General features: G+C 51.2%; 2 protein-coding genes across 6 annotated transcripts in view; one reads left to right on the forward strand and one right to left on the reverse strand.

The window, feature by feature from the left end:
• The first annotated feature begins 443 nt into the window (after nucleotides 1–443).
• Nucleotides 444–4,264, forward strand: FNDC11 (fibronectin type III domain containing 11). The gene is made up of 2 exons (XM_054644719.2): nucleotides 444–615; nucleotides 3,278–4,264. The coding sequence occupies exon 2, from the start codon at nucleotides 3,296–3,298 to the stop codon at nucleotides 4,262–4,264; it is 969 nt and encodes a 322-aa protein (XP_054500694.1). The 5' UTR covers nucleotides 444–615; nucleotides 3,278–3,295.
• Nucleotides 4,265–4,981: 717 nt separating this feature from the next.
• The window catches only part of HELZ2 (helicase with zinc finger 2), a 29,906-nt gene continuing 6,916 nt past the window's right edge, over nucleotides 4,982–27,971 (reverse strand). For 4 of the 5 annotated variants that reach the window (XM_054644634.2, XM_054644635.2, XM_077187266.1 and 1 more), the window contains exons 2-20: nucleotides 24,389–25,531; nucleotides 24,111–24,294; nucleotides 23,621–23,728; nucleotides 22,550–23,073; nucleotides 21,585–22,217; nucleotides 19,678–20,461; nucleotides 19,198–19,273; nucleotides 14,414–17,924; nucleotides 13,507–13,592; nucleotides 13,030–13,161; nucleotides 12,624–12,791; nucleotides 12,269–12,410; nucleotides 11,676–11,792; nucleotides 11,058–11,250; nucleotides 10,130–10,264; nucleotides 9,668–9,886; nucleotides 9,248–9,404; nucleotides 8,575–8,742; nucleotides 4,982–8,101 (exon numbers count right to left, since the gene is read on the reverse strand). In XM_054644634.2, the coding sequence (XP_054500609.2) occupies nucleotides 7,977–8,101; nucleotides 8,575–8,742; nucleotides 9,248–9,404; nucleotides 9,668–9,886; nucleotides 10,130–10,264; nucleotides 11,058–11,250; nucleotides 11,676–11,792; nucleotides 12,269–12,410; nucleotides 12,624–12,791; nucleotides 13,030–13,161; nucleotides 13,507–13,592; nucleotides 14,414–17,924; nucleotides 19,198–19,273; nucleotides 19,678–20,461; nucleotides 21,585–22,217; nucleotides 22,550–23,073; nucleotides 23,621–23,728; nucleotides 24,111–24,294; nucleotides 24,389–25,389 (8,463 nt within the window). In that variant the 5' untranslated portion in view covers nucleotides 25,390–25,531 and the 3' untranslated portion in view covers nucleotides 4,982–7,976. Of the gene's footprint in view, nucleotides 8,102–8,574; nucleotides 8,743–9,247; nucleotides 9,405–9,667; nucleotides 9,887–10,129; nucleotides 10,265–11,057; nucleotides 11,251–11,675; nucleotides 11,793–12,268; nucleotides 12,411–12,623; nucleotides 12,792–13,029; nucleotides 13,162–13,506; nucleotides 13,593–14,413; nucleotides 17,925–19,197; nucleotides 19,274–19,677; nucleotides 20,462–21,584; nucleotides 22,218–22,549; nucleotides 23,074–23,620; nucleotides 23,729–24,110; nucleotides 24,295–24,388; nucleotides 25,532–27,971 lie in introns of those variants that run through there. The other variant, XR_013184531.1, reaches the window with a different exon arrangement.

Genomic DNA, 27,971 nt, shown 5'->3' on the forward strand with positions numbered 1-27,971 from the left:
AAGGCCAGGTTGGACAAGGCTCGGAGCAGTGTCACTGTAGGACACGAAATAACACAAGCCACACACTGCTGCTCTCAAGGTGAAGAAAAGGCAAGTTTATTTTCTGACTCCAATATTTATAGTTTTCCAGAAGTGACAGTGGACTGGAGGGTGAAGGTGCCACCTCTCCAATGACACTGGACAAACCAACAGTCCATCAAATTTCTCCTCCTCCATAAAAGAATGCAAAACAGTAAGTTATTTACAGAAAGTGTGTGAGAAAGTTTGCTGCAAGACTGTAAACATCCGAAGCCTCAGAAAATCTTAAAAAATCAGGGCGACAGAGCAACCTGGGTTAGTGGAAGGTATGGAAGGGGGGTGGAAGGGGGTGACCTTCCAGCCCAAGCCCTTCTGCGAACCTGTGATTTCACGATTCCATCCCGCAGCGTTCCACCTTCCCCGGTTTCACCATCGGTGCCATTGTGATGCAGCGGCGGGCACCGAGCGCCGCGGTGCTGGCCCGTGTCACCGCCGTGTCACCGCTCCGCAGACGCCGCGGACACATCCGGCCGCACGGGCAGAGCAGAGCCGCTCTCCCCACGACGCCCAGTGTCACCGAGTCTGAGGCCTCCGAAGGTCCGGGGAACGGGCAGGGGGGGAAGCGGCTGGGAAGGAGATTAGCGGGATTCACTGCCATCGCTACCCACGGCTGGGGCGTGGGACGGGATGAGCTCTGAGGTTTTTCCAAGCCAAACGGTTCCGTGGGTTACGGAGGGGAGGGTACGGACGATTCCAGGGGGTGCCCTGGCTCGGCCGCGGCTCCCCAGGCCGAGGGGTCGCCGTGGCAACGGCCGCGACCTGCGGGGCCGGGCCGGGCCGGGCCAGGCCGCGGGGGGATCCGGCCGGGCCGCGCCGGGACCGGAGCGCCTGGACGCAGATCCCGGGGGTGAATAGCAGCTGGATACAGCTCCCGGAGTGTGAATAGTACCTGGACACTGCTCCCGGGGGTGAATAGCACCTGGACACAGATCCTGGTGTGTGAACGGCACCTGGACACTGCTCCCGGTGTGTGAATAGCACCTGGACATTGCTCCCGGGCTCTGAACGGCACCTGAACACTGCTCCCGGGAGTGAATAGCACCTGGACACTGTTCCCGAGGGTGAACAGCACCTGGACACTGCTCCCGGGGGTGAATAGTACCTGGACACTGCTCCCGGTGTCTGAACAGCACCGGGACCAGCTCCTGGAGTGTGAACAGCACCTGGACACTGCTCCCGGAATGTGACAAGGTGGGCCAGGGCCCGAGGGTGCAGCCCCTGGTGTCCCTGCGACCTCTCCAAAGCCCGGCCTGGGTGAACACAGAGCCCCTTCCCTGGGTGATGCAGCTCCTCCCGGCTGCAAACAGAACAGCAGGGAATTCAGCCAGCCCTCCCTGGCAGGAGGAAAAAATAGGGATGTAAAAACATGGGGAAAAGCAAGGGAAAATAAGCACAATGACAGCTCGGTCTGTGGGCAAACACATTGCTCAGCAGAGCCAAATCCCTCAAAGAGTGGGGAATGTCACCTGGCACATGTGCTGGTCCTGCTGCTTCATACACGATGCTGGGAGCTGGCACTGCTTTGGTTTAGGTCGGGTTTTTTTTGTGGAAAGAAAAAAGTGAAAAGGAAATACAGATTGTTTTTCTTCAGTTGACAGCTCTCTTGGAAGATAAAGTTGCAAATGAATGACTTACTATAAACTGTGGTGCAGCTCAGGGCCAGACAGCTGAAAGGTTTACAAATGCTTGGAATTCCTATGAGGAAGTGTTATTAGCTGTGTTATGAATTTAGGGAAAATGAGGCCAAGAAAAATTGCTTTGTTAAGTAGATTTCCCCATCTAGCTTCTACAGGTCATGTAAGAATTAAGAAATCCTAATTAGATCTTGATTTCAGAATGCTATATTTATTTTGTTTTCAAATCAAGTGTATTCAGCTTGTGAAAGCCACCTAAATATCCATCTGGGTTTTCATTACAGTATCACTGACAACAGGGACACAGGCATTTATTTAGCTAATTGCTGTTTGTGGTACATAAGCTGTGTGAGCCACAGGCACTTCAGCTAAAGCACAACACAGAAACACCTTCCACCTTGGCACAGATGGCACCATCAGCCTGGGCACATCTTTGCCAGTAAATGAAGTATAAAATCATCCCAGAATGGTTTGAGTTGGAAAGGACCTTGAAGCTCATTTCATTCCAATGCCCTGACATGGGTTGGGACACCTTCCACTATCCCAGGTTGCTCCAAGCCCCATCCAACCTGGCCTTGAACAATTCCAGGGATAGGGCAGCCACAGCTTCTCTGGGCAGTCTCTGCCAGAGCTTCACCACCCTCACAAGGGAGAATTTCTTCCCAATATCCAATCTAATCCTGCCCTCTGTCAGTCTGAGGCCATTCCCCCTTGTCCTGTCAATCCAGACCCCTGTAAACAGCTAAGATTAAGCCAGCAGAAGTGGTGCTGCAAGAACCACTGCCTAAACACCCACACAGCAAACTGTTACCTGTTTAGAGGTGCTTTACATGTGTGTCATCCTCTTGCTGTACATTGCAGAAAATCCAAGTAGACCTCATGGTCTGAGATGATTCAAGCTAAATGCAAAGATAGGGAAAGCAGCACATCACAGAAAACACTGTCAGGTTACGACTGTCAATTCACTGGTGAAAGCAGAAGCACAAGGAAAATGCTGTCATTCCTCTTGGAAGCTGTCGTGAGGTGGCACTCGGTGGATTGTGTTGTTCTGCCTGCTGCATTCCAGCTCGTGTGGGGGCAGAGGGTTAATTTGAATCACCAGTGTGATTGTGTAGAACTGGCTGAGAAGATGGGCCTCAAACCTCAACAGCCTGGCAGATTACAAAGAGAGAAAAATAGGCATCTCCAGAGAGGCAGAAGAATGGAAAGAAAGTGCTTACAGGAGTACAAAGGCAGCTAATTAGAATGATACAAGATAATAAGATAGGGAGAAATTTTGGCAGAGTGTATCAGAGAATAGTTCCTGTCAGTGAATCTATTAAGTAGAGGTAGAACCTCTCAAGGGCGGGTAGAGGGAGACCAGTTGGAACACATATAAGTAGAGGATAGAAAACATTAGACACCAGACAAGTATAAAGGAAAATTCCTCTGAAACTACATCTAGTCTGACAGTTCTTTATAAGCTAAGCTTTAATTAAGAGAGAAGAGTCACAGCCATGATTGTACTCCCTCACAGCTGCTTTTCCTTTAGTTCTTAATGTTATTATTGTTGCTTTCCTACACAGCACCCAAGCTTTGGAAACATGGCTAAGGTTTTGCATGAGCCTGAAACCACTCCGGACAGTACCCCACCCAGAGAAGACCAGGATGACAATGCCAGCATGAAGCAGTACCTGAGAAACAAAAACCTTGTTCTGGATTTCCTGCGCTCTGACCTGAACCCCCACCACCTCCAGTACCACTGGAACAAAGTTCATCTTCTGAAGAAGTGTTACTTTTACTTGAAGTTTGAGCCCAGACACGTGTGCGTGAGAGACCAGAACAATATGATGATTTTTGCTGACATCTTGCAAATAGCAAACCCCTGCCAACTCCAGAAGATCAAGAAGGTGGGGAAAAAACAGACTGAAATCCAGCTGGCACTTTTAACAGAGCTGTTGGAACAGCTGGAACGAGGCCGGGAGGAGCTGAGCCGTTACGTACAGATCTGTGACGTAGATGATTTCCTCTCCCAGTGGGACTTGAATATAAAGAGAGTGCTCAAGCTCTCCATGTTTTTCAATAAGCTCATTTCCTTGGAAGAGCCAAGGAAGCTCCACGTCAAGCATAGTTTGGTGTCACAGATACACCTCGGAGGTGCTCTACACCCTCCCATTACTTTTTCTCTCTACACGAAGAAGCCGCCGATTTTTGATCGGATAGAGTCGTTTGCGTGCCAGACCTGGGCCCAGCTCAAGTGGTTCACTGAGAGCCAAGAGTCTCACCTGGAACGATGGCAGCTGGAGATCAAGCTGGTGACAGATGACAGTCAGACAGAACCAGGATACGGTCGGACCCAGGAAGTCATCTCCAACCCGTGTGTAATCAACCACCTGCTGCCTGGCAGGTTGTACGAGTTCAAAGTGAGGAGATCCGACACGCACACGCTCGTCTACTCACAGTGGCACGACTGCATTATATTGAAGACAAAAACTCACCCTGCTGAAGACACCAAGGAAGCCCCCAACCGCAGCCTTATGAGGCGGCTCACAAGACCGACTCCCTCAGTTTAATGGTTTAATGAAAAAGATGAGTAAGAGTAATTAAAAAGAAATTGTTTAAACAGTTTGCTTTAAATCAAACTTGTTCTGTTTTCAACAGCAATTGTACAGGTGCCTTCCCAAAATCTCTCCAGGTTAGCAGTAGCCCATTTGAAATTTCTCGCCAAAAAGAACATCTTTAGGCAGCATTTGGGATCAACAGTTTTGTCCCATTGCCAGAGGCAATGGTGGGAGCAGCCAGAACCAGAAAATCTTGCAGGGCACATCTGAAGCAGAGCACAAGAGACAGAAGCATCTCTACCATCCAGTGCTTTCCATCCACTGAAGGATGATCAGTGTCAGCTTCTTCCAATGATGTTTTGGGTTTGTATTGTCCTTCTTCCAAAATACCTAAACTGAATTCTTAAACTCTTCAAATCACCCACCCAGACGTATGTCCCTCACTGCTTCCTCTCACCCTCTACACCCTGTGCCATACAGGTACCTAAGCACGGTACCTCTATATTGCATGAAAAGATCACTTTAATTTAAAAAAAGCCACCAACCAAAACCCAACAATAAATCCCCAAGCCTCCCAACAAACAGGGAAGGGTAATACATCAATATGTAAAAAATTATTCTCTGCCAAAAACCTGCAGTTAATGTTGATTTTTTTTTTTTACCATTTGGTTCAGTCCAAACAGAGCTGTCCCCACACAGATTCTAGTCAAACCACCACATAAACAGACCTTTTAGTAATAAAATTTATTATTTAAATAAATTCAAATAATTTTTACAATTATGGCTTAAATATCAAAAAAGGAATGTTGAGATTCATTCTTATGAACAGTCAAAGCAGATAAAAATATTGGTATCCAAAAGGTCATTTGAGGTTTGCTGCAAGTCACAGACATACAAAAGATAAAAACCTGCCCCATTTCAAGTTCCTTAATTCAGACTTCATGACACTTGACATTTCATTTCTATTTTTAAAAACCCCACAGATTTATTGCAGTAAATTGATTGTCCTACACAGATCTGTCCAAATCCTCAAAAACAGTCCAGCCCCCTGATGCTGGGCTCACCACTGGCTGCCTGCACAGGTTCCCTTGTTCAATTTGTGCTCAAGCTCTAGGTAGTGCTGAAGAAATTAAGTTAATGCTGTTGGATGAACTGACATTTGTGTCCTGCAGCCATGTGCTTTTGTCTTTGAGTGTGGAGAGCACAAAGCTTGTGACTGGACAGATGCCCTGGGCACCACGCTGCCAGGGTCTTCCTATTGGGATTACCAAAAGTTTGGTATTTTAAGAATATTGCTCGAACATAAAATTCTTCCTAAAGTAAATTCAAAACTCTGCATGCAAATGAAACCAGGCTAATCTGAAATTTTTTTCCTCTATTGATTTCTATGATTCACTCCATGAGCATAAGGACAAGAACATGATACTCAGCTACAGTCTATAAAAAGTTTAATTGCACTTTCTGCTATCCCTGACTATTGCATGCCCAGCTCTCCAGGAACCTGCTGACAGCACCAGCAGCCCGAGGGCCCAGCCTGGCTGTACCTGCTGCTTGGGTGCATTTCCTAATCACCAGTTATAAAATACATCCTCAGAGGGAAAAAAATAACATGTATATTGTCTTGCAACACAGACCAAGCAAAACATTTCATTCTACCTCCACAGAGTAGAAATAAACACTTTTTTCCCCGCTAAGGACAAAGGGAGTTGCTTTATGAGGACTCTCTCTTGGCCAAACCCCCCCAAGAGCACTGACTAAACCATAAATCTGGGGTGAGTCTCCTTGTTTGTGTTACATGTATGAAATAACCAGCACAAAACCCAGGGGAGAAACTCTTCACTTAAAGGAGATAATGAAAATGAGACCCACTGGTTCTAAAGGAACCAAGGTGGCATTGTTAAATGAAGCTGGCACCATGCTAAAGTAGTTATCCCAACAATTCCAGCATTTTTTGCAATCCTCCATAGCATCTTTGGAGCCAGATGATTTCATTTCAGTAGTCCACAGAATGATCCACAGACAATCTTATTTTGGAATTGCAATAATATTTGCTAATCAGGCTGGTGCAGAATCTTTTAAGATCCCACACAGGATGACTTCAAAGAGGAACAATTAATTTTACATCTTACCAGCTTTTACCAAGCATCTTTAGAACCAGCAGGAGATACTTCCTATGGGTTTTTATCCTTCATGGAATTTCCAGCCATATGCCCACTATTTATGCTTCAGAAGGACAAGAGCAAGCCTGGTGGTCTTTGGCATACAGCTCAACCCCCCCAAAGGCAGACTGCAGGAAGGTAGTTTAAACTAGGAAGAGAACAACAAAAGCTCTCCATAGGTTCTGGAGGCAAGTCTAACACAGAGTCATGAGAAGAAACACAGAGTTAAACAGAAACTTTTACAGACACAATGCTTTCCTATTGCCATTCCTCCACATGGGAAAGAGCCATGCTGGATTTCAGTTGCAAACAGGACAAAATTCCTCCTGCCATAACGCTGTGACATCACAGGGATTCACACCACAAGGAAAACTTGTGTGATTGCATCTCAGCTCCATCCCACATAAACACCCAAGGACAGCCAAGCATGTGGTTTGGGGAGAGCTGAGGCAGGCACTTCATACATTCAGAATTGAAATGAGATAAAAGACACCCTCCCTCAAAACTGTCATGCTTCCAAAAGCAGCTCCATGATTTTCAGAGGCACCATTCACCACAATACATCTCTACCAGCCACATGTCACTGGGTGAAAGCAGCCTCTCTGGTGAACCACAGCTTCCAGCTCACAGCAGTTTGGCTACAGAAAATATAAAAATACATTATACACATACACTCCTTCACTGCTGTTAAAAACTCAGGCCATAAGGCTGTGAAACAAATTCACAGAGTTAAAAGTTAATAAATTAAAAGCAGCTTTAAAAAAAGTGGGGTAGGAAAGGGAGGGAGGATGAACAGGAGATTTCAAATAAAATTCTGAACAGTTTAAAATGGGCTGAAAAATCCCAAGGTTTCCTGGTAGGAGAGGTCCCCGCTTTTTGTTGCCTTTATGCTGGTGAGGACAACCTCCTTCCTACAAAGAGCACGTAAATCTATTTACAAAATCACCTTGGCCTTGCTACTGTGATATTTACACGCTCAGACAAAATCATTTTGGCTAGACAAAGAGTGGTGCATGCATCTCTCGTTGCTTTCCTCCTTCACTTTAAAAAAAAAAAGTAAAAAGTGAAAAGTCTTAAAAATCTCCTGTCCTTGGATTTAAAATGAGAGGCAGTACTCAGAAGCTTTGGTCCTCCATGGCAAACAGCATCTTGCTGTGCTGCTCCACTGCGTGCAGTCGTTCCCCCCCGATGAACAGACTGAGCATTTGATCCCCAAAGTGCAACCCTGACAGCTGGAGTAAATATTTGGTCCCCCCAAACTGCAGCTGCAGTAGGATGAGGGCTCTGCTGAGCAGCTTGCTTACAAAAATAGTATCATCATCAGTAAAGTCACATGCCCATTATCTATTTCCAATGCCTTTTTGGTTTGCTATAATTGAAAGTTCCTGCCCAGGATTGCACTGATTAAAAACACCTCAAGATGCTGAAGCAGACGCTGAAGCTGAGTTGTCATGGGAAGCTCCCAGATCCCCCGCTGCATTTGGCTCCGTAGGTCACTGAATAATGGAAAGATTTGGTCCTTTCCAAGGCACACATAATGCAGTTCAGACAGAGAGGGCCCTTCCTCACCGGGAGAGGGCTGGGGTCCTCCTGACACGGATCTCCTGGGCTGTAGTGCAGCTGTTGTGGTGGTAGTAATGCTGGACCAGTCTCTTCCACAAAGGGTTGCACTCCAGGAGGTACCGGTTCCCTGTGGGCAGCAGGATGGGGACAGCAGGTGAGTGGCTGGAAGAGGCTTGGCTGATACCATTTTTGTCTATAACCTCTAGCTAAGAGGGCTGGGTCACTTGCAGGGGGATATCTGTGAAATCCCAGCTCCCTGTTCCATGCTGTCATATCTGTGAGCAGCTTCCCTACACATCACAGCCTACACCTGCATGATTAGGAGCAAAATGAGCAGCCAGATTTTTGTTAGGACGGAGTTCTAGCATGAAATCAACAGAAACAACACGGTCCAAAACAAAGGGTGAGAAAAACTAACTATATTAGCTGTATTCAAGTTGGGAATGAACCCTGCTTTGCCTAGATTCCCCAGTTTCAAAATCCCAGACTAAAGAGCAGAAGAATAAAGCATGATCACTGGTTGTAATAGTTTGGATCACCATCCCTTTATCCAAGAATCCTATTCCCCTGAAGGCCTGTGCATGGTCCAAGGATACCAACCTATGATGCAGAGCCCTTCCTGAGCTCGTGTGATGCCAACATTGACCTGGTTTGGGTCGGTAACAAACCCCAGGTATTTCTTCTGCCAGCTCTTTGTGGGCTTCCTATCGATCTCAGACCGGGGGCAGGAGCGTACAGTTGACAGGATCACATATTTCCATTCACTTCCTAGAAAGTGGAAACAAACCAGATTTTCTTAGAAGGAAGCATCTGGCCATTTCTCTACCCCACAGGACAGTCATTTCTCTACTGCCACCCTCTGGGTTTCTCCAGCTTTGGAGGCCTTTGGACTTCTGGTTATTGCTTTCCAAAGAGAACAAATGTCTTCTGGCAGTTCTCTAACACCCTTCTCAGATATAGAAGCACAGAATCACAGAATGGTTTTGTTTGGAAGGGACATTCTGTGTTCCAACTTCCCTGACATGGGCAGGGAACCTTTCACTAGAAATCTTCCACTAGAGATCCTTCACCTCCCTGCCTTCAGCAGCCTCACCCTGCCCAAGCACTCCAGAGGCTTTCAAAGGATTTACTATAATCACAAATCACCCAGAAATCTGGTCTTCCATGGCTGCAATGACCCTGGGGTAGCGTTTGCTCAAGGACTGTCTCTGTGAGCAGCTCCTCAGGAAGGCAGGAGGGGACAGGCCCAACCCTCCCGCTGCTGTCCCCTCACCTTGACTCTTTGTGATGGTGCAGACGGTCACCCCGCGGATGCCCTCCCTCTGCAGGCTCTTGTTGATCTCGGACACCTGGGCGCTGTAGGGGCTCAGGATGGCGATGCTGTCCGGCCGGATGGTGCCATCTAGTGTCAGCTGCTTGGCTATCCTCACCTGGAGACACCAGCGTCCTGCTCACCTGGGAGCGGGGCTGCAGGGAAGAGCCCCCCAGCGCCCCTCCCCAGGCCACCCATGGCACCTGCCTTGCAATCACCTTGCCCTACACCTGCCTCTGCCCAGGGTCGTCCTGGTGTGCTCCAGACCCGGGAGGCACCAGGCAGACGCTGCTGATCTTTATCATCTTTATCATCCCTCCACAATTCCAGCACAACTCCCTCCCTTCTGCATCCCCAGCAATTCCCCAGGACCCTGCTCACCGCCTGTGCCACTTCCTCCAGGTTAGCTTTGGAGTTCTCATTTCCTTCCTCAGTGGAAATCATGAGGGAGTGCTCCTTCCCTTCCACGTGCCCGAAGATGATGGGGCAGCAGTTGTTGTCTCTGTGGTGGAGCACACTGGGTTTCCGAGTTAGCTGGGGACATGTTCTCAGCCGCTTTTCATAGAACTCCTGGGATGGGAACTCACAAATGATCTTGTGCTGGCAGAGAAAAGGAGGGAAACTGAGGTGAACAAAACCCAATGAACTTCTCAGCCTGCAGCATCTTTCTGGGCAGGCTTCAGAACAGTGCCATTCTGCTGGAGCTGGCACTGGCATATTCCTACATATAATCCTGTGTCTAGGAAGGGGAAGCACAATGGAGACTAATGGAGACTATCTAATGCTTAAGGCAAGCCTGGATTTTCTGTGATGGAGAGAAGACAATCCACTGGAGGGCCTCACCATGCGGTACTGCGTGTCCAGCATCCAGGCCTGCTCCTGGTAGCGCTCAAAGAGAGACGTCTCCATGCCAAGGGTCTTGCAGACATCATTGTTAACCACTGGCCTCAGCTGTTTGTGATCCCCCAGCAAAACAACCTGGAAGGAAGAGCAGACACCTCAGCTGCAAGGTGGAGCCACTGCAAAGGCCATCAGCTCTTTGGAAGGCAGTTTGCACACAGATATTTGGTGCTACTTATTTATGTTACATTTACAGCAACCTCAGCCAAAGACCACATTGGATGTGACATAAAGATGCTGTCCTAGATAATGTTTCCATCTGATGGGAGGAACACAAAGAACCATAGAATTCTAGAGGCACAGAATAGTTTGGGTTGGAAGGAACCTTAAAGCTGATCTTGTTCCAACCCCATGCCATAGGCAGTGACCCCTTCCACTATCCCAGGTTGCCCCAAGTCCCATCCAACCTGTCCTTGAACATTTCCAAGGATGGGGCAGCCACAGCTTCTCTGGGCAAACTGTGTCAGAGACTCCCCACCCTCACAGGGAAGAATTTCTTCCCAATATCCAATCTAACTGTGTCCTCTATCAGTGTGAAGCCATTCCTCCTTGTCCAGTCACTCCATGCCCTTGTCCAAGGTCCCACTCCATTGCTCTTGGAGCTCCTTTAGGCACTGTAAGGGGCTCTAAGGTCTCTCTAGACCCTTCTCTTCTCCAGGTTGAACAGCCCAAACTATGTCTATGCTTCTTGTCATGTTAATACTTTGTACCTGGGCCAGAATATTTTTTTGGTGTCAGCGATACCCACCCCATAAAGAAGCACAAACCTTAAAATCCTAACAGGTCTTGTAAGAGCAGTGTGGTAAGGGATGGAAAGGGTTTGAGAGCCCTGAGCAGCTGTCCCAGAGACACATCTTTGGCAGGGACATACCTTCTCAGCACGGCTGTGGCAGACCAAGGGGATGAGGGTCTCGGGCTCTGTGGACATGGCACACTCATCAATGATTATCTGCTTGACATTGAGGTTCTCCAGGGCGCCAGCAGATGAGACAGAGCAGGTGCACAGGATGACATCGTGATGCGCCAGCTGATACGAACGACCTTGTGTCAACCAACCTTTGTACCTAGTGTTGATGCAGAAAACACCAGGTTATGCATAAGGGAAGCACCTCCAGATTCCTCATGTGGGAACCAGGCAGAGGTTATGCTTTCCCAAATTATTATGGCTTCACCTCCCTCCCCAGGATGAGCTGGTGTTCCCAGAAAAGGGCTTTGGATGGACACTGTAGGAAATGTACTTTGTCCTGAGCTCAACAGGGCAGGGGGTCCAGGTGAAGGATTCAAGGGTCACAAAGGCAGAATAGGAATTTTTGGTCCAGATGGACAACAGCACCAGTGCAAAAGTGATTCTGAGGCTCTGTGCTGTAGCTGAAACCTCAAGCTCATCACTTTTTATCATTATTCTGAACACACAGTTTATTAATCTGTGCTTCAGAGGTGGCACACAGCCAAAGTCAGCCATCTCTCACCAGGGTCTCTTCCTACTCACTCCTTTGTTTCTTCTTCTGTGATCTCCTCTCCATTCCTCACCCGAGTGTCAAAGTGACAGATCTTCTGCCAGAAGGGGCTGGGCGCCCGCCGGATGCGATGGTGCAGGATTATTTCACTGAATAAAGAGTCAATATATAAATATTTTCCCTCAACACTGAGACCTGAGTAATTTCTTCTACAGTGAAGCAGAGCACACCACCTGCTTACGTGGAGAACTCCATTAGCTAAAAAACTCACAGCCAAACTTTCCCATCTTTGTAGACCAAATAATTCAACCTCGAGGACATAAAATTCAACCACTTCCCTTTAGCAGCTGCAAGCAGGAATGAAGTCAGAGATGTTCAGGGCTGTTCCAAAAGGAGATGAAAACATCTAGAGACTTTTCAACTACCTGGATTTCCTGACTAGGTGCCACATTAGAGTGTACACACTCACTTAAAAAAATTAATTACAAATTAATTAGAAAGCAGGTTAATAGTGCTGCTCTGCAGTGGTGGAATGAAACTATTTGCTGTGGTTTGCTCAGCATTACTGATGCAGAAGCCACCTCTCCCCAGCACCCTAGGAGCCTGCAGGGCCATGCCATCCTACCTGAGCTCACGTTTTGGCTTTGCATCCCGTAGGGATTTACGGGAGATGTTCCGGTTGCTCCCCGGGTATGGGAATTCCATCGTCTCAATGGCCTCCCCATAAACCCTCAGTGGTTTCAGCTTCTTCATCTTCAGCAGCATCTCTGGAGAAGGAGGGCAGGTCTGCTCAGACAGCACCAGGCACTGGTGGTGCTCAGGCCTGTCTCTCCCTGTCCCTCTCTCATCATCCCATCTCCGGTCCTTGCCCTGCAGTGCAGGGTCTTCTGCAAGGACCAGCCCCACTCTGGGTCCCTCCACACCACATTCTCCCTCCCACCAGTACTAGCCACTTCAGGGCCTTAAAAGGTGATAGTTACCAGCAACAACATCAACAGACTTGTTGGATGGGCCACAGTACAAGATGCACTTTCTCTTCTTGTCCTTTTCCTCTTCCAAGTACGGTGTTTTGTCCTTCTCAACACTCTCCTCATTCAGTTTATGGAACCAGTAGACAATGTGAGTTCCAACAACGGTCTTCCCTGTGCCTAGAAAAAAAGGAATTTGCTGAGATCATTTTAACTACAACATTCATGCTCTGGACCTGCATCCAGCTGATCAGCCACGAAATAAAATCAAGAATGAAGGGGATTGCCTTGCACAGCTGTGGGTGATGCCAACCCATGCTCCCTTCTCCTGGCTCACCAAGGGTACAATGGAAAGCAGCAGATCACCTCTCACCTGCCATTCATACCACAGCAGGTGCATTCTGTTGTCCCCTCTTACCTGGTGGGCCTTGGATGAGCATGAAGGACTTTTTTAGAGCATCCAGAACAGCCTGGTTCTGACTCTTGTTAAGTTTCCAGTTGCTGCCAGGGATATCAAAGGATTTTTGCTGCAGGATTTTGGATTTTGTCACTGTTAGGGCAAAGAGCCAAGAAAACAAATTTAAAGAAGGTTACTGAGGGCAGCACAGAAATGATCCAGCAAGAGGGTGTAGCAGGTACCTAGTGATGGTGGTTCATTACAAAACCACCTAGAAATAATCCTTGTCCCATGCCAAGATGCTCTGCCCATGAACCATCTCTGTGAGTCCTGGGGATGACAATCTCAGCTGTGCCAGCCACCAGCAGGGCATCCCAAATTACATAGCAGCATCACCCCTATCACCCCTGCAGACAAGGGCCCACAGAAACTGCCAGGGCACCTCCCTGGCCAGAAGTAAATAGCCACAAGGTAACAAAGGTTAATATTTGCACTTACGTTTCTGAGGAGGTTCGTGGCCAAGGGCAATCCTTACAGCAAGGTCAGAGGCATACTTGAGCCTCCAAATTGCTTTTTCTTTCCGTCTGACAGACAAGGAAAAATAGGAATGAATGGAATGTAGCATAAAATAGCAAAAGTTGCAATACAGCTTTGCTTAACTGCTTACTTATTCTTTCTCTCTTCTTTGTTGTTGCATTAACTCCTTCCATAAAGAACTTAAACCACAAATAACATAAACTTATTCTGCTCCTCTGCATCTGGGACCATTTCTCAACTGACTGAAAAGCTGAGCCCGCAAAGATGTTGAGAGCAAGAAACACAACTCCTGTCCCAAGTCTGTTTTGTTATGGCCCACACCCTTTTTTTGGATTAGCTTCCAATGTTTCCTAAAATTCACGATGCAAAAGGAAGCACGTTCTGCCCTGAGAATGCTACAGCACTGGGGGTGCATAGCAGCCTGTGCTGTGTACAAGGAAGGGCAAACTAGACACCAGCTCTGATTTAAAAAGAGCAGAACTTGCTTTGCAGCAACAACAAAGGGGAATGATTTGGAAATCAGGGAACTCTTCCACTAAGCAAATCCCACTCCAGGGCTTCACTTGGCCTTTAAAACACATATTGCAGTAATATAAGAAGCAGATGCTCAGGGAAATTTCACCACCTTCCCCTATCTCCCCATTCTCAGGGACAACCAGAAGAGCATGAGACCCTCTGGAGAACAGACACGGGGGGTGCTGCCACCCCCCACAAAGACCCACAGCCCAACAGTATGGCCAGTCAGAGCAAGGATAAGAGCAGGTTTTTCAGGGGATCAGCCACAGCAGTGAGGAAAGCCCATGGGGGTGCAGTAGAGGGGTCCTGTGGGAAGCCAGGTTAACCAGAGCACACTGCTGAGCCCACTTACATGTCTGGCAGCATCTTTGGAATGAGCTCCACCGTGAACCTTGCACAATCCTGTGAAATCTCCACAGGGATGGTCTCCATAGACATATAGTGGATGTAAAAATTCATAGTCTGTTTACCAGTCCTGTCCAACTTCTCGTCATCGTTGAACTCCTCCGTGACCCCGTGAGCCACCCAGGTGTAGGTATCGGGATCAACCACAAGTTTGTTCTCTGATTTGCCATTGTCAAGCAAAGACAGTTTCTGGAGGCCATGGCTGAGGCATTCCTCATCGCTCTGAGGGCTCTTGGGAAGCTTCAGCCCACCTAAACGAATGCACAGGTAACAGTGGAAGAAGTCCACTTCAATGGAGCAGTCCTCCAACCACTTCTTGTTCAGCACAAAGCTCCCTTGCAGCTGTCCTTTGTTCGTCCTTTGCTTTGCCCACTTTATTTTAATATCATGGAGGACAATTGAGTCATTCTCGGCCACGGCACACGACGCAGATTCCATGGCACTCATGGGCATCCACACCTTGTTGTACTCCGTCGTGTTCTTGTACTTGTCCTTGGACTGCAGCGTGGCGTAGGCCGAGAAGCAGTCGATTGGCTTCTCCATGTGCTGCAGGCAGACCTCAAAGCCCGGTGTCACACACCACAGCTGCACGAAGGGCACCAGGAAGCCGCGGCTGACGTCGGTGGTGAGCTGGAACCACAACGCGTCGCCGGCGCTCAGCTCCAGGGACAGCTCCATGTAGTGGGAGCAGGAGCTCTTCCTCACCCAGCCTATGTGCCGGTGGTAGAGGTCCTTGCTCTGCCGCAGGAGGGACGCGGCCCTCTCAAACTCCTCGTTCCTGATGGCCGTCAGCACCTCCTGCCACGTCTGGGTGCGGAAGAGGGTGACACTCTTGTCACAGAGGGGTCCTTCCCGCAGGCTCTGCTCCTTTGTCTCTGCAGAGTACATCCTCCTCTTCCAGGTCAGCCTCATGCTGCTCCGCTGCTGGATGAACACAGGCTGCTCTATCAGCTGAAGGGACCTGTAGCTAATTCTCTGCGGATCTGGAAGACTCTCGTTGTTCAGGGGAAACAGGGCTTTAAAAAACCTGCTCATCTCTTCGATATCCACCACAAAGGCAATCTTCTGCAGGACTTGGTCCTTCAGCTGGCTGGCCATCTGCAGGGAGTGGGCTCTCTTCTCATACGTCATTGCCTGGCTATTCTTCCTGTTGAAGTCGTGACAGAGAAACTCAATGTCGTCCACGGAATAGATGAGGGGCTTCTTGCGGAGCACAGAGTGAAGGTGCCGCTGCACCACAACGTCCACGTACCGGCGGATGGGAGAGGAGGCCCAGGTGTAGGAGTCAACGTGCAGGGAGTAATGGCCTGCCTTCGACTGCACGGTGGAGTTGGAGCGACAGAAGTAGGAGCGGCTGAGCAGTCTCCTGAACTCCAGGACCACGGGGGCCAGCTTTGGGTGGATGTCATCAGTGACAACGAGGTCAAGCATCTTCTGGAAGTCACGGGCATTAGCAGCTGACTGCAGGTGCTCCCAGATGGGGCCCAGAAGACTGAACTCCACATTTTTAGGGGGGTCTTGAGCAGGAGGCATTTCTCCAAGGTGATGCAAGAGATGAATGGACAAAGGAATGATGTGGCTGTACTTGTTTTTCATGTGTGACAGCTGTGCAAGACTTGGCTCACACTGACACCGGAGAGGAGTGACATTTCTGGTCACCTCCTGGTTGGTGAGGAACTCAGCCACAAAACTATTGAACATGATCATTAACTCCTCTATCATCTGATGGGACCCCCTGTTACCTGGGGAACTTTCCTCATCCAGCCGGTCATAGAAACAGTCCTCCTGTAGCCGAGACTTCCGATGGATCCTGGAGAAGTGATAAGCCACAGCGATGCAGTCCTCCAGGGTATCAAAACGAAGGGCCTTTGCTGCTCCCCTGTAGCAATTCTTAATGCAGAGCTCTGCCTCTTCGTAGGACAGCTGCCTGTCCGAGCGGATCACGGAGATGGTGAAGATTCCCTTTAACATCTGATCAGTCTCCTTCTCTACGGTGACAAACAAGGAGATCACCCGTCGGTCTTTCTGCGGCAGGAGGCTGCAGACATCTTGGCTGATTTTGGGTGGGAGCATGCACAGAGGCTCCTGCTTGGGAGCATAGAAGGTGACACCCCGCTTCTTTGCTTCCAGGTCCAAGGCACTGCCTTTGGGAATGATGCCAGCCACATCTGCAATGTGGATCCCAATCTCATAGTGACGCCCAAGATCCCTAACGCTGATGGCATCGTCCAAATCCCTGGCACCTTGGGGGTCAATTGTGAAGGTCATGTAATTCCGACAGTCCTTCCGAGCTTCCTTGGTGAGGTTTATGTTGCTGTTGGAGGCGTATTTGGCTGCCTCTTTGGTGACAGCAGCTGGGTATTTGTTCTCCAAACCATACTCCAAGGCGAGGATCTTTAAGCCTTCTTCCAAAGTCAGTGCTGCCTGCAGTATCTCTGTTATTATCCCCAAAGGGTAGTAAAATCCTTCCCTCCAGGAGATGACCTGGACACAGAAGAACTGGCACCTCCTTGTCTCCTGGCTGATCTTCTCACAGCTGACCACTCTGTACTGCCCATTGACAAGCTTGCGGATGGGGATGACATTGGGTTTCTCCTTCAGCCCTGGGACGAATATTTTGGTGACAGTGGGATCGATGGGTATCATCACACGGGGATCAAACTCATCCATCATGCAGATGAAGGTCGGTTCTCTCTCGGCACGCTTCAGGATGCCCACCACCCTCCCCTGTGGGCGGTGGCTGCTGCCATCACCTGTGCTGTTCTGCAGGATTTCCACCAGCACCTCGTCCCCCGTGAAAGCTGTCCCACAGTTAACTCTGCCTTTGATCTGGATGTTCATGGCAGGGGAGTCATTGAGGGTGAAGGCAGAAGCTCTGTCGAAGCCCTCTTTGATCAGCTCACACCTCTTGTACATTTGGGGGTGCATATGCTGGTACTGCTGCATCATCTGAGAAGAGAAGCTGACATACTCCCGCTTGTCTTTCCACTGCTTTGAAGCCTCGGCCTTCACATTCAGCAGCCCTTCATCAGACACTGTCACCAGCATGTTCTTGCTCTCATCTAAGAGCTCCTGGAGGATGGGATCATCAGCATTCATGCTCTCGTCCTCAGAGCTCGAGGATTCTGCATCGCTGTCCTCCTCATCCCCCTCCAGGCTCCTGCTCCAGCTCTCCTTGTCACACGCAGCCTGTTTGATCTGAGCCATTGTCAGGCTCTCCGGGAAGATGCTCCCCTTGTCGATGCACTGCTGGATGAACCGTTTCCACACCTTGCTGCACTGGCCGTGGGAGCACAAGGCCACGGCGTCCCCCACCACAGCCACCAGCGACTGAGCCCGGGTCATGATGGTGTTGAGCACTCTGGCCTCGTTGAAGAACTCGAGGTGGTGGGAGGCTGAGACGCGCAGGCTCTCGCTGGTGTGGACCGTGCTGATGATGATGACCCGAAACTCACGCCCTGCACCAGAGGGGACAAGGGAAAAGTCACTCACTGGATCCCAGCAGGGAAGACCTTGCCCAGCTGACACCTGTCTACGCTGTGTCACATGGCCATGGACAGATGTAACCCTGCTTGGCTGAAACATGGGGGTCACCCCACGTGAGTAAAGCAGGGGGATCCTGAGATCCTCTGGGCACGAACCAGGATGGACATCACAGGCACCACCACCCACACACCAAGGAGGGAAGCACAGCCTGGAGATGGGATAAAGGCAGAGCACTGCACCAGAGTAACCCAGCATGCCCAGTGCCACCAGCAGCCCCTCCTTGCAAACAGGGGTAGAGTTTGCTGTGAATCTCAAATTCCCTGAGGAGCTGATGGTCTTGCAGGAAAAAGAGCAGTGATCATTTGCAAGGATCCCTCTGTCCCCTCAGGAAGAGCTCTGCTGATCACAAAACAAATAACAACCAACAAGAGGCATCCTAGTGATGTCAGAGCTGGGAAGAGGCTGCAAAGAAAGGGTGTGGCGATCACAAACACCCCCTGGGGTGAGTTATTCTCACCACGAGGAGTCCCAGCTGCGCAATAAAAAAAAAAAAAAAAAAAAAAACAAACACGGATGAGTCATAAATTAAGTCCTTGAGGACAAAACCAGCCTCTTGTCATCCAGAGCAGGAGACTCCTCCTCTAGTGAGCTGTTCTGTGATTGGTACCCATCCTGGTTTCAATTCCCTTCTGTCACTAGCCTCCCTCACTGGTACTTAGGGCTTCACATGATTCACACATACTCAAGTCTCTGGGATGGCACTTACAGGGTTTCTACCCTCCTACAAAGCAAAGTCCATATATTTGAAATGAGTAATCAGCTGGGCGCAGATTTAATTCAGTGAGAAAGCTTATTCACGCAGAAAAACAGAAAATCAAAGCTCTGCCAACCAGAAGGATATGGAAATCAGCCAAAGGAGTTCCAGGCACTCCCTCCTAATTGGGGCTGTGGTGGTGGCAGTGACACTGAGAGGGCAGGGGAGCTCTGCCTGGCAGCACCTCCCAGAGAGGTATTTTTCCACAACAATACCCAATATTTTGCATGTTAAAAAGAAGGAAAACGTAAAGATGTTGGAAACTCCTCTGCTAACACCCCAGTGTCTCTTCCCCCTGCCTGTTACCCGGTGGCTGTAGTTGCTATGGACCCTCATGTCCACCAGCATGACTGCAAAAGCTGTGTATGACTCTCACACAGAAGACTTCAAAATGCAGCCAGGCATGAGGGACTATTGCACAAGACACAAACCTGGCAAATTTTCATAGTTTTCCACCACCACGTCTTGTAGCTGCTTTTTCCTCAGCTCTTGTCTTATTGCAGAAACCTGGTAAGAAAGAGGCACAACTGATCTCAGCTCAGAAATGCCACCCACCAAACACCAGAGTCCCTCATCCTGCCCAGCTGCAGGTTCCCCAAACTACTTGAAAGCAGCCACACATGTGGGCTGACTTCAGCCAGAGCTGCCACTGCCCTGGAATTAACCTGCCTAGAAGATGCTGATAGAAGTGTTTAACTAAGCCATCCCACCATCTCTGCTCCAACTACCCAGGACACTCTACCTAAATGGAGAGTGCTCAAAAAAACACTGAAGGCACATGAGACCCCAGATTTCCTATTTTTACTAGCATAAATACAAATAAATAGATTAAAAGGGTCTTTCTTAGGGAGTCTTTAGTCAGCAGTGCAGGCATAGCCCCCTCAGGTGGAATGCAGGATTCCTCTAGGTACCTGTGTCCCATGGGAGACCACACAGATCTTCTTCAGATCCCGGACATCCCACTCATCTGGCCACCTCTGATAGATCTCCTTCACTTTCTCAACCACTTGTATTATCTCAGAGATGTTTTGCCAAGAAATCATGGAGATATCCCTTTCTGCCACACCAGACACATGGCAGAACATGAGGGGATAAATTTCGGGGTGGGGTGGGATGTTCCCACTGGCTTGGATGGCATTGCCCTTGCCGACGTAGAAGTGCTTGGAGATGAACTCAATGATGCCAGCGGTGGAACGGTAATTCTCATTGAAGATGATCCTGCTCTTCTTGGCCACCTCATGCGTCTCCTTCTGGTAGAACTGAAAGAGCCGGTTCAAGAGGGTGTGATCAGCAGATTGCCCACCCCCAACACAGAACAGCTTCGGGGTTATCTGCATGTGGTCCCCAGCCAGGACAATGCGGGTCTCTAAAGTGGCGTAGGAGAGCGGAACCAAAGCTTCGCACTCCAGCATCTGCGCGGCCTCGTCGATCATGATGTGGGTGAAGTAGCCGGGGGGCACCTTCAGGTCCTTGGACAGCATGGAGGTGGTGATGATGATGCGGTGCTTGTCAATCTCGGCCTGCGTTGGGCGGCGGAAGGAGCGCTGGTCCGGCGAGAGGCAGCAGTACATCTGGGTGATGGGGTCCATGGTGCTGACGGGCCGGTCGGTGTACATGATCCGCAGGGGAACGGCCCAGGGGTGCCCCATGGTCACGTAGCTGTGGAAATACTCCCGGATGTAAATGTCAGCAGCGCTGGAGGGGAGCAAAAGGGAAAAGCATCAAGGAATCGTCAGTGCTGTTCTTGAATTCTGCGACACAAAGTTCTCTCTCATCATTCTGCAACGCTCATGCAGTTTCTCTCCTGGCTCTGGTGACACCACACTTGTCACAGCAGACATTCACAACTGCACAAAGGAGCCGGTGCCTACGCAGCCACCAATTCCCAGCCTCTTTCAACAGCATGATTTAAAATAGGAGTTGGTATTTGAGACTACGACAACTCTTGACACTCTTATGGAAAAATATGATGTGCCCCACAAAAGCTGTGGCCCTGATGCTGTGCAGGGGCTCAGCTCTCCTCTGACAGCAAAGCATCCCCATCCCCTGGTGAGACAAGACCTACAGGAGAAACTTCTGTGCAAGCAAATAGCCTGGAACAGGCTAAGATTAGCAGTCACCATCTATTATGCATTAAAAACTGAGGCAGGCAGTAACAGCCTGCAGGATCAGATGTGGACACTCTTTTCAGTGTAACTGCTCTAATTTTAACAGTCTTGGCCTGTTTTCTCTGAGGGCAGATCCAATGGCATTCAGACCAGATCTGCATTTTCTCTTCCCCAAACTCTCCCTGGAAAAGTCAATAGATTGGCATGTATACAGAGCCAAACAGCCTTCAAGGGCAACTAGAGCACAACATTATCCCAGCATGGTCAGGCAGCAGCTTTCTACTTCTTGCAGTATACAGTAAAGGCTGGAGAGAACTCTCTCTCCAGCCACATTCCCATTTTATGATGAGGCAGGAATATGTGAAGTGCTCAGGGCCAGGATGGACAGGGCTTGGAGCAACCCAGTCTAGGGAAAGGGTTTGGAGCAGGACAAGTTGTAATGTCCTTTCTAACCCAAACCATTCAGGGATTCTATAAGTCTGCATTGGCTCTTCCACAGAGCCTTCCACCCCTGCCAGGCTTCCTCCTAGCAGGAAGTAGAGTAGTTTAGGACAAATTCAACAAAAACTAATTTAATTTAAAAAGCAATTGAAGTGCACACTGAAAAAAGGGCAGCTAGACTCTGTCTCATACACCCTGACTCCCTTTCACCCCCTCAGTGGGCAATGCACCAGCTTGCCCACAGTTCTCACTGCCTCTTCCCTGCTAACCTGTTTGTGTGGGTGCAGATCAGCACACGTGTGTTGGGCTGCCTGAGGATCTCCAAGGTGGCCATGGCCAAGGTGAATGTCTTCCCTGTGCCGAAGGGCCCATAGATGAGCAGAGGTGGGACCTGCCGGCTGGTGGTCGGCTGGCCCGTGATGAAGGAGATGGCTTGTTTCTGCTTGCTGTTCCCTCTCTGTGGGGACCCAAGAGAGTAGGGGATGGAGCAACTGGCAACATCTGGCAGGACCAGCTTCTCATCCAACAGGCTGTCCACAGCTTGGTGCCAGTGCCGGAACAGCAGCTGGTCTATTTGGAACTGGATCTCCACCTTGTGGGAGGTGTCTGCCTTAAAGTTCAGCTCCGAGCAGCATCTGCTTGGTATCTGTAGCCAGATGGTCTTCTCCGTGGTGGCTTTATGTTCCACAAAAACTTCATAAACCCGATTGTCCACAGGCGGGTCAAGCGCCAGGAAGGCGGTGGGCACAGACCTGCTCAGCAGGTACCCCTCATCCGTGTCTGGTGAGAGGTTGTAAGGGGTAGGCACTTCAGCAAACAGCTCCCCAGAGAGAGCAAACTTCGCCCCCATGGAGAGGCTCTGCAGCATGGGGGTCAGCGAGATGAGCACACGCAGGTTGAGTCTGAAAGGAGGAAACACCCAAATGAAGAGCAGAGAAAGGATCTGGCAGTTGCTGGGCCCTCCTCCATGGAGAGGGGATTGCCACCTACACCCAGAGAGAGTCTGCCAGCCCCCCAAGCACATACAGACAGAAACCATGCTCTAGCTAATCCATGGGCACAGGATGAGACCCAGCAAGCCATCCTTCTTGTTTCCAGTTTTCTGGGAAGGCACAACAAGACCCAACCCAGAATGAACAGAAGACCCCAGGAACAGCATGGCCCCAAGGGTTAGCAACAGACTTGTGGTCCCCAGAGAAGGGGAACTCCAAAAGGGCTCACACCTGGCACTTACTTGGCAATCAGAGCCTGCTCAGCTTCTTCCTCACGGAAGAGGAAACTGTGCATCCTCTCCCGATAGTTGAGCCGGGTGATGGGAACGACTTCCCTACTCTCACTTTGGTAATCCAGTGCCAGAGCAGGAGGTTTGTACTTTGCCAGCAGCACCATATCTTCTCCAGTCCTTGGCATGCTGGGAACGATGATGCGGTTGCCGCGATCCCAGCGCACAAAGTTGACGGGGCGGGCGCTCTCCCTGGTGCTGGGGACGTGCTGGGGGGTCTCCCGCCGGCCCACCCTGACCTTGAGCTTCTGCATGAGGACGGGGCGCTGGCCGAAGTCAAAGACCACCCACTGCTCGAAGATGCCCAGGATGCAGCTCTCCACGCTGACCTCCACCTGCGCGACGCGCGGCGAGGAGGACACGGTGGCCACGTGGTCCCCACAGAGGTACTGCAGGCCCCGGGAAAGCCCATTCCCCGAGAAGTAGAAGTTGATTCCAGGGTCCCGCTTCAGCAGGGCCACATGCTGCAGGTGCATCTGCCATTGAGGAGAAGACAGGGACACAGTGAGGGCAGCCCAAGGGAAGAGCCCAGCAGCTGGTGAGGTGCTCCAGCAGCATTTCCTAGAAAAAGCTGCTAGAGGAACCAAACTCTGTGTCAGCCTCACCACAGCTTATTCCTCATGCAATCACACAACAATTACTCTAAGGTCTCAGAGAACCTCAGGTTTCAGTTTAATATCAACCAGTGTGTAGTAAATGGGAAATCTACTTTGGAGAAGACAGGCTCTTGCCTCCAACATCCACAAAATCATGGTCAGGAAAGCAGCTGAATGTTATTTGTGATGATACAGGGGAGGTGTTGAGAGCAGCCAGGTCTGCCCCAGGACCACTGCACAAGACAGGAGCCACAGTGGCTGCATCCCCTGCACACAGCCCCTGTGCAGGCACCACCTGAGCAACTCCTGCGTACCCAGCACATGTTCTCATTAAAACATGCCCAAATCCCCATCCTTCTGCCCCTTGCAGAAATAATAACAAAAAACCCCCCCAACCAAACAAAACCCTGCAGAGGACTGAGCTAACCTTAGAGTGGACCTTGAACTGCCACTGGTATTTCTTCTTCCTGTCCTCCAGCTGCACATGCAGAGGCTGCTCACACACAACTTTGACACCCTCGATGTGCTCAGCCATCTGTGGGGAGTCATGAGAGGAGAAGGACTGAAGGCAGCATCCCAGGGACACAGCTCACAGCCCTCCACAGTGCCATCTTCATCCTTGCCTTTACGCTACATCCTCCCAAGAAGGATCAAGAGTACATCCTCATATTCCACCCTCACCCACTGCTGCTCCACGCAGCAGCCTTGGGAAGCAAGAGGACCCATGGCATAGCTCAGGTACCCCGAGCAGGCTCTCAGGTTGCTGGCTCCAAAGAGATGAAGGAAGGAGGATGCCACATCCCTTTTTGCATCCCCATTAGAAAGGTGAGCAGTGGGCTCCATTCCCAAGCTCTCACACCAGAGAATTCCTGCGATGTGTTGGACCAAAGCGCTCCCACCCTGTGCCCACCACTCACAATTAACACCTCGTTGGAGCACATCCGATACTCAGCAAGGAGCCGGTCCTGGTAGGACAAGAGCCCATCCTTCAGGGCTTGCTTCTTTTTCTTCACAGAAACCTTCACCCTCTGGATCCACTCCTGCAGCTCCTCTTTGGAATGAGCCTTGGTGCAGCTGTTCCCCATTTCACACACCTCCGCTCTGTCAGGAGAGAGGCGTTCCTGGTGGCATGGGGATCCTCAGGGAGCCAGCAGCTCCCTGCCGCCCCTGCCCTCTTCCCTGTTGGACGCCTTACCTGCTGCACAGTGAGAACTTGGTCAGCCCGAGTGGTGGTGCACGGTGGACCCACTGCATGGAGCTGTCGGCCGAGAGCATCTGCACGTGCTCGATGGAGGAGCAGTGGTTCTCAAAGCTCTCCTGCGAGCTGCAGGTCACCAGGCAGACGTGGCAGTAGAAGTACACGGGCTCAGGCACTGCTGGCTTGCTGTTGGTGCTGCTGGCGCCCAAGGATGGCAGCAGGTCGGAGCGCTGCAATCCACGCTCCCTCTCGGCCTCCCACACGGCCATCTCCACGTCACTGTGGGCGTACTGGCAGCGCTGCGGGCCGTGCTTGCAGGGCTGGCCCCGGGACACGAACCGGCAGTAGGAGAGCGTCTCGATGAACTCGGGGCAGGGCCGGATGGCCGTGTACTGCTGCTTCTTCTGGCTGTCCAGCACCGCGTGCACCAGGAGCGGGTCCCAGGTGCGGTGGGACTCGCAGAGCCACCCGCAGCCGCCCACCGTGATGCGCTGGGGGCGGCCAAAAAAGCATTGCTTGCAGATCTCCTGGAATTGCCCCCCGAACTCGCTGGTGATCTCACTGGCAGCGCTGGCAGTGAGGTGGGGGGTGGCAGCAGGGTGGCCCCCCAGCTGTGCCTGCAGCACCGCCGCCTTCAGCCAGCGCCGCTCCAGCTGGTGCTCCCTCTCAAAGTTCCAGACCATGGCCTCCTCCGCGCTCCAGGCAAAGGTGCACTGGTTCTTGTGCCTGCTGCAGCCCAGCCCCATCACGTAGTACCTGCAGACAGCGTAGCGCGCCGGGCTGGGGAAGCCGGGCCGCCGGGACACCTTCCTCCATGCCGTGCTCCGGCGGCTGCGGCAGCGCGCCAGCAGGATCTCGTACATGCACTTGTGCTCCACCTCCTGAGGGTGGTAGGTGATCTCATTCTCCTTCACACTGCACTTGGAGCAGACCAGAAGCAGGTCCAGCTGCTGCTGGAGGCTGCCCAGTGGCACCTTTGGGCCGTTGGCTGTTGGCATCTTTGGCAGCAGCTTGAGCGGGGCACAATTAATGGCAGGAAGATCTTAGAAGGTGATGCTGTGGGGAGGAGGTGCCATGGAGCGAGTGGCCTTGTCCTAGCTCACTGCACACCTGCTGGTCATTGGTGCGAGCTCATGAAGCCTGACAATGGAACAAGGAACAAGTGACTTAGCAGGAAATATCAGACAGTCCCTGGCAGGTGCACATAGAGGCACTGGCACAGCCAGGAACCTCAACCAAGCAACCTCGGCCTCAGCACCCTCTCCCCCAGCTCTGTTCCCTCACCAGCCCAGGTCCCAGGGGAGTGTTTTGCTCAGGGATCAGGCTGCTGAGTGGTGCTGGTTCCTGGCAGGGCTCAGCCTGGTCCCCAATGTCCCTATAAACCATCAGCATTATTACCATCCAAAGTGGCAAAGCAGTAACTGCTCCAGAGGGCCCAGCATGGTCCCCACGGCAGCCACTGATCTCCCCAGACCAAGGAGACATGATCCAACTTCCTCCTCCTGCTGCCAACACCTGCCCCACCTTGGCTCCCTCCTGCCAACTTTCTCTTTCTTTATCCTGTTTTTCTTCCCCGAGCTGGCCAGGCAGCCCCATGCTGAGCAGGAGGAACCCAGCTCCAGCCCCTCAGCCCATCCACCCCGTAGCACAAAAGATTAATTAGAATTAATTAATGAAGCAACCAGCTTCTTTGCTCCTGGGCTGCAGCACCCAAGGCCGGGAGATGGGCATGCTGGAACAGGGGCCGGCCGGCATCTCTCCAGCTGACAGCTCGGTAAACATCCGGCTGGGAGAGCTCGGCCCTAGCGGCGGGCAAGGCAACTCACGGCTCACTGCCCTTTCCAGCCACCAGCTCCGGTATTTGCCATCAGTCTCCTGGGTAACCAGGGGCCAGGAGCAGCCCTGGGAATGATGCTGCAGGGTTTGGTGGCTGGGCCACGTGGGCAGGGTGAAGGGAACATGCCAGGGCACATTTCTGGGCAGGGTGTGCTGCCAAGAAAAGCCACCGGCCTCGTGCTGAGCACCCAACTTGGGCTCCTGGCCAGCAGCCACCACAGACTGGCTCTCTGGCAATGCCAGGGAAGAGCAGGATTTACAGCTGAGGTCCAGTGGACAATGGAGCAGGAAGGCAAATCTTGCATTGCTTCTGCATTTTTAATTAAGTATCCTCTACTCTTTTCTGGGATAAACAGGGTGCTGGGCAAAGTGGGCAGGGAGTGCTGAGGCTGCTGGAGTTCCAGACAACAAATACGAAGCTGGAAGTGGTTGGAGCATCACCCACATTCCCAGCACACCCTTAGAGAGCTCCTCACGTCCCATCCCAGTGTCACAGCATCCACCTGCTGCTGAGCCATGAAGAAGCCACCTAATCCTACTTCTGTGTGTGCATCAGGTCAGACACGTGCTCGGTGGATAAACACCCGCTCAGTTTATCTCTCAAGGGCTGGCAGCAAGCCTGGCACTGGGCAGAGCTGCAGGTTTCCATTCTGGGAAGCTGTGGGATTCCATGGCAGACTCCCACGCCAGCACTGGCTTGATTGGGGTCACTGGGCCACGCCACTGTGCCATGCCATGAGCTCTGCATCCAGAGCTGAATCACCCAGATTCAGCTCTCTGCCTTCGCTTCCAAACCTGTACTTGAAGCACTCAGTGCAGGCTGGCAGTGAAAGAAGAGCAGTGACCCCAAGCTGGCTGGGGCCAGCAGACAGCCAGGGTATTCCTGCCCTCCAGCTGAAACAAGGTCATGGTCATTGGAATAAAACTTTCTGTAGTCCAGGGGTCAGGAGCTCTTTGTTTGTTCTGGTTCTACTACAAAAAAAAAAAAAAAAAAAAAAAGAAAAAGAAAAATTGGAGACATAGCTGAGGCTCTGGTGCTGCCTGATTGCTGATTGATGCAGATAAAATGCTTTGCACTGAAACGAAATAACTTGGGAAAAATTGAAAATAAGCACCGATGAAGAGAGGAGGGAGAGTGGAACAATCTGTCTCATGCCCAAGGGCATCAAGGGATGCTCCTCTGATTCCCAGCAAAGGCAGCACGTTGCTGGTGGGGGCTGCAGACCCCTTGGAGCTGCTCCGGGCTGGGAGCACCAGAAAAACCCCCAGACACCGGGAACCAGGCAGACTCTGGGGAGACACAGCCTGCTCCGAGGGCTGCAGTGCAGGAGGAAAAAAATCCTGCACCTTGTGGGGGCCAAAATCCCTCCAGTTTGAGCCTGGGGAGGCTGTTTGCTCCGAGGGAGCATTCCCACTCGGCTTTCCCCGGGAGATCAGGGATGGGCTGGAGCTAAGCGGGACCCCAGGGCAGAGGCACGGCAGGTTCAGCCTGCCCCGGGAGCTCGGCACAGGCAGGGGGACACGGAGGGCGGCGTTGGCAGCGGGGCCGGGCTGCTCCCGAATCCGCGCCCGGAGCGGGACACAGGTCACGCTCAGCCCTCCAGCTCCTCTGAGGCCAGGGCAGCCCGCTCCCCGTGGGACCGACTTCGGGAACACTTCGGTATCCCTCCCTTTAGCAGTTCCACCTTCCTTCCTCCCTCTGGAAGTCTCCGCCTCTGGCCGAGCCCTCCTGGGAAAAGCACTC

The sequence above is a fragment of the Agelaius phoeniceus genome, chromosome 17, assembly GCF_051311805.1.
Source record: "Agelaius phoeniceus isolate bAgePho1 chromosome 17, bAgePho1.hap1, whole genome shotgun sequence".
Lineage (NCBI taxonomy): Eukaryota > Metazoa > Chordata > Aves > Passeriformes > Icteridae > Agelaius > Agelaius phoeniceus.

Bases quoted from the DNA above. Each gene is read 5' to 3' on its own strand.
- FNDC11 (XM_054644719.2), top strand. From the start codon at position 3,296: ATGGCTAAGGTTTTGCATGAGCCTGAAACCACTCCGGACAGTACCCCA.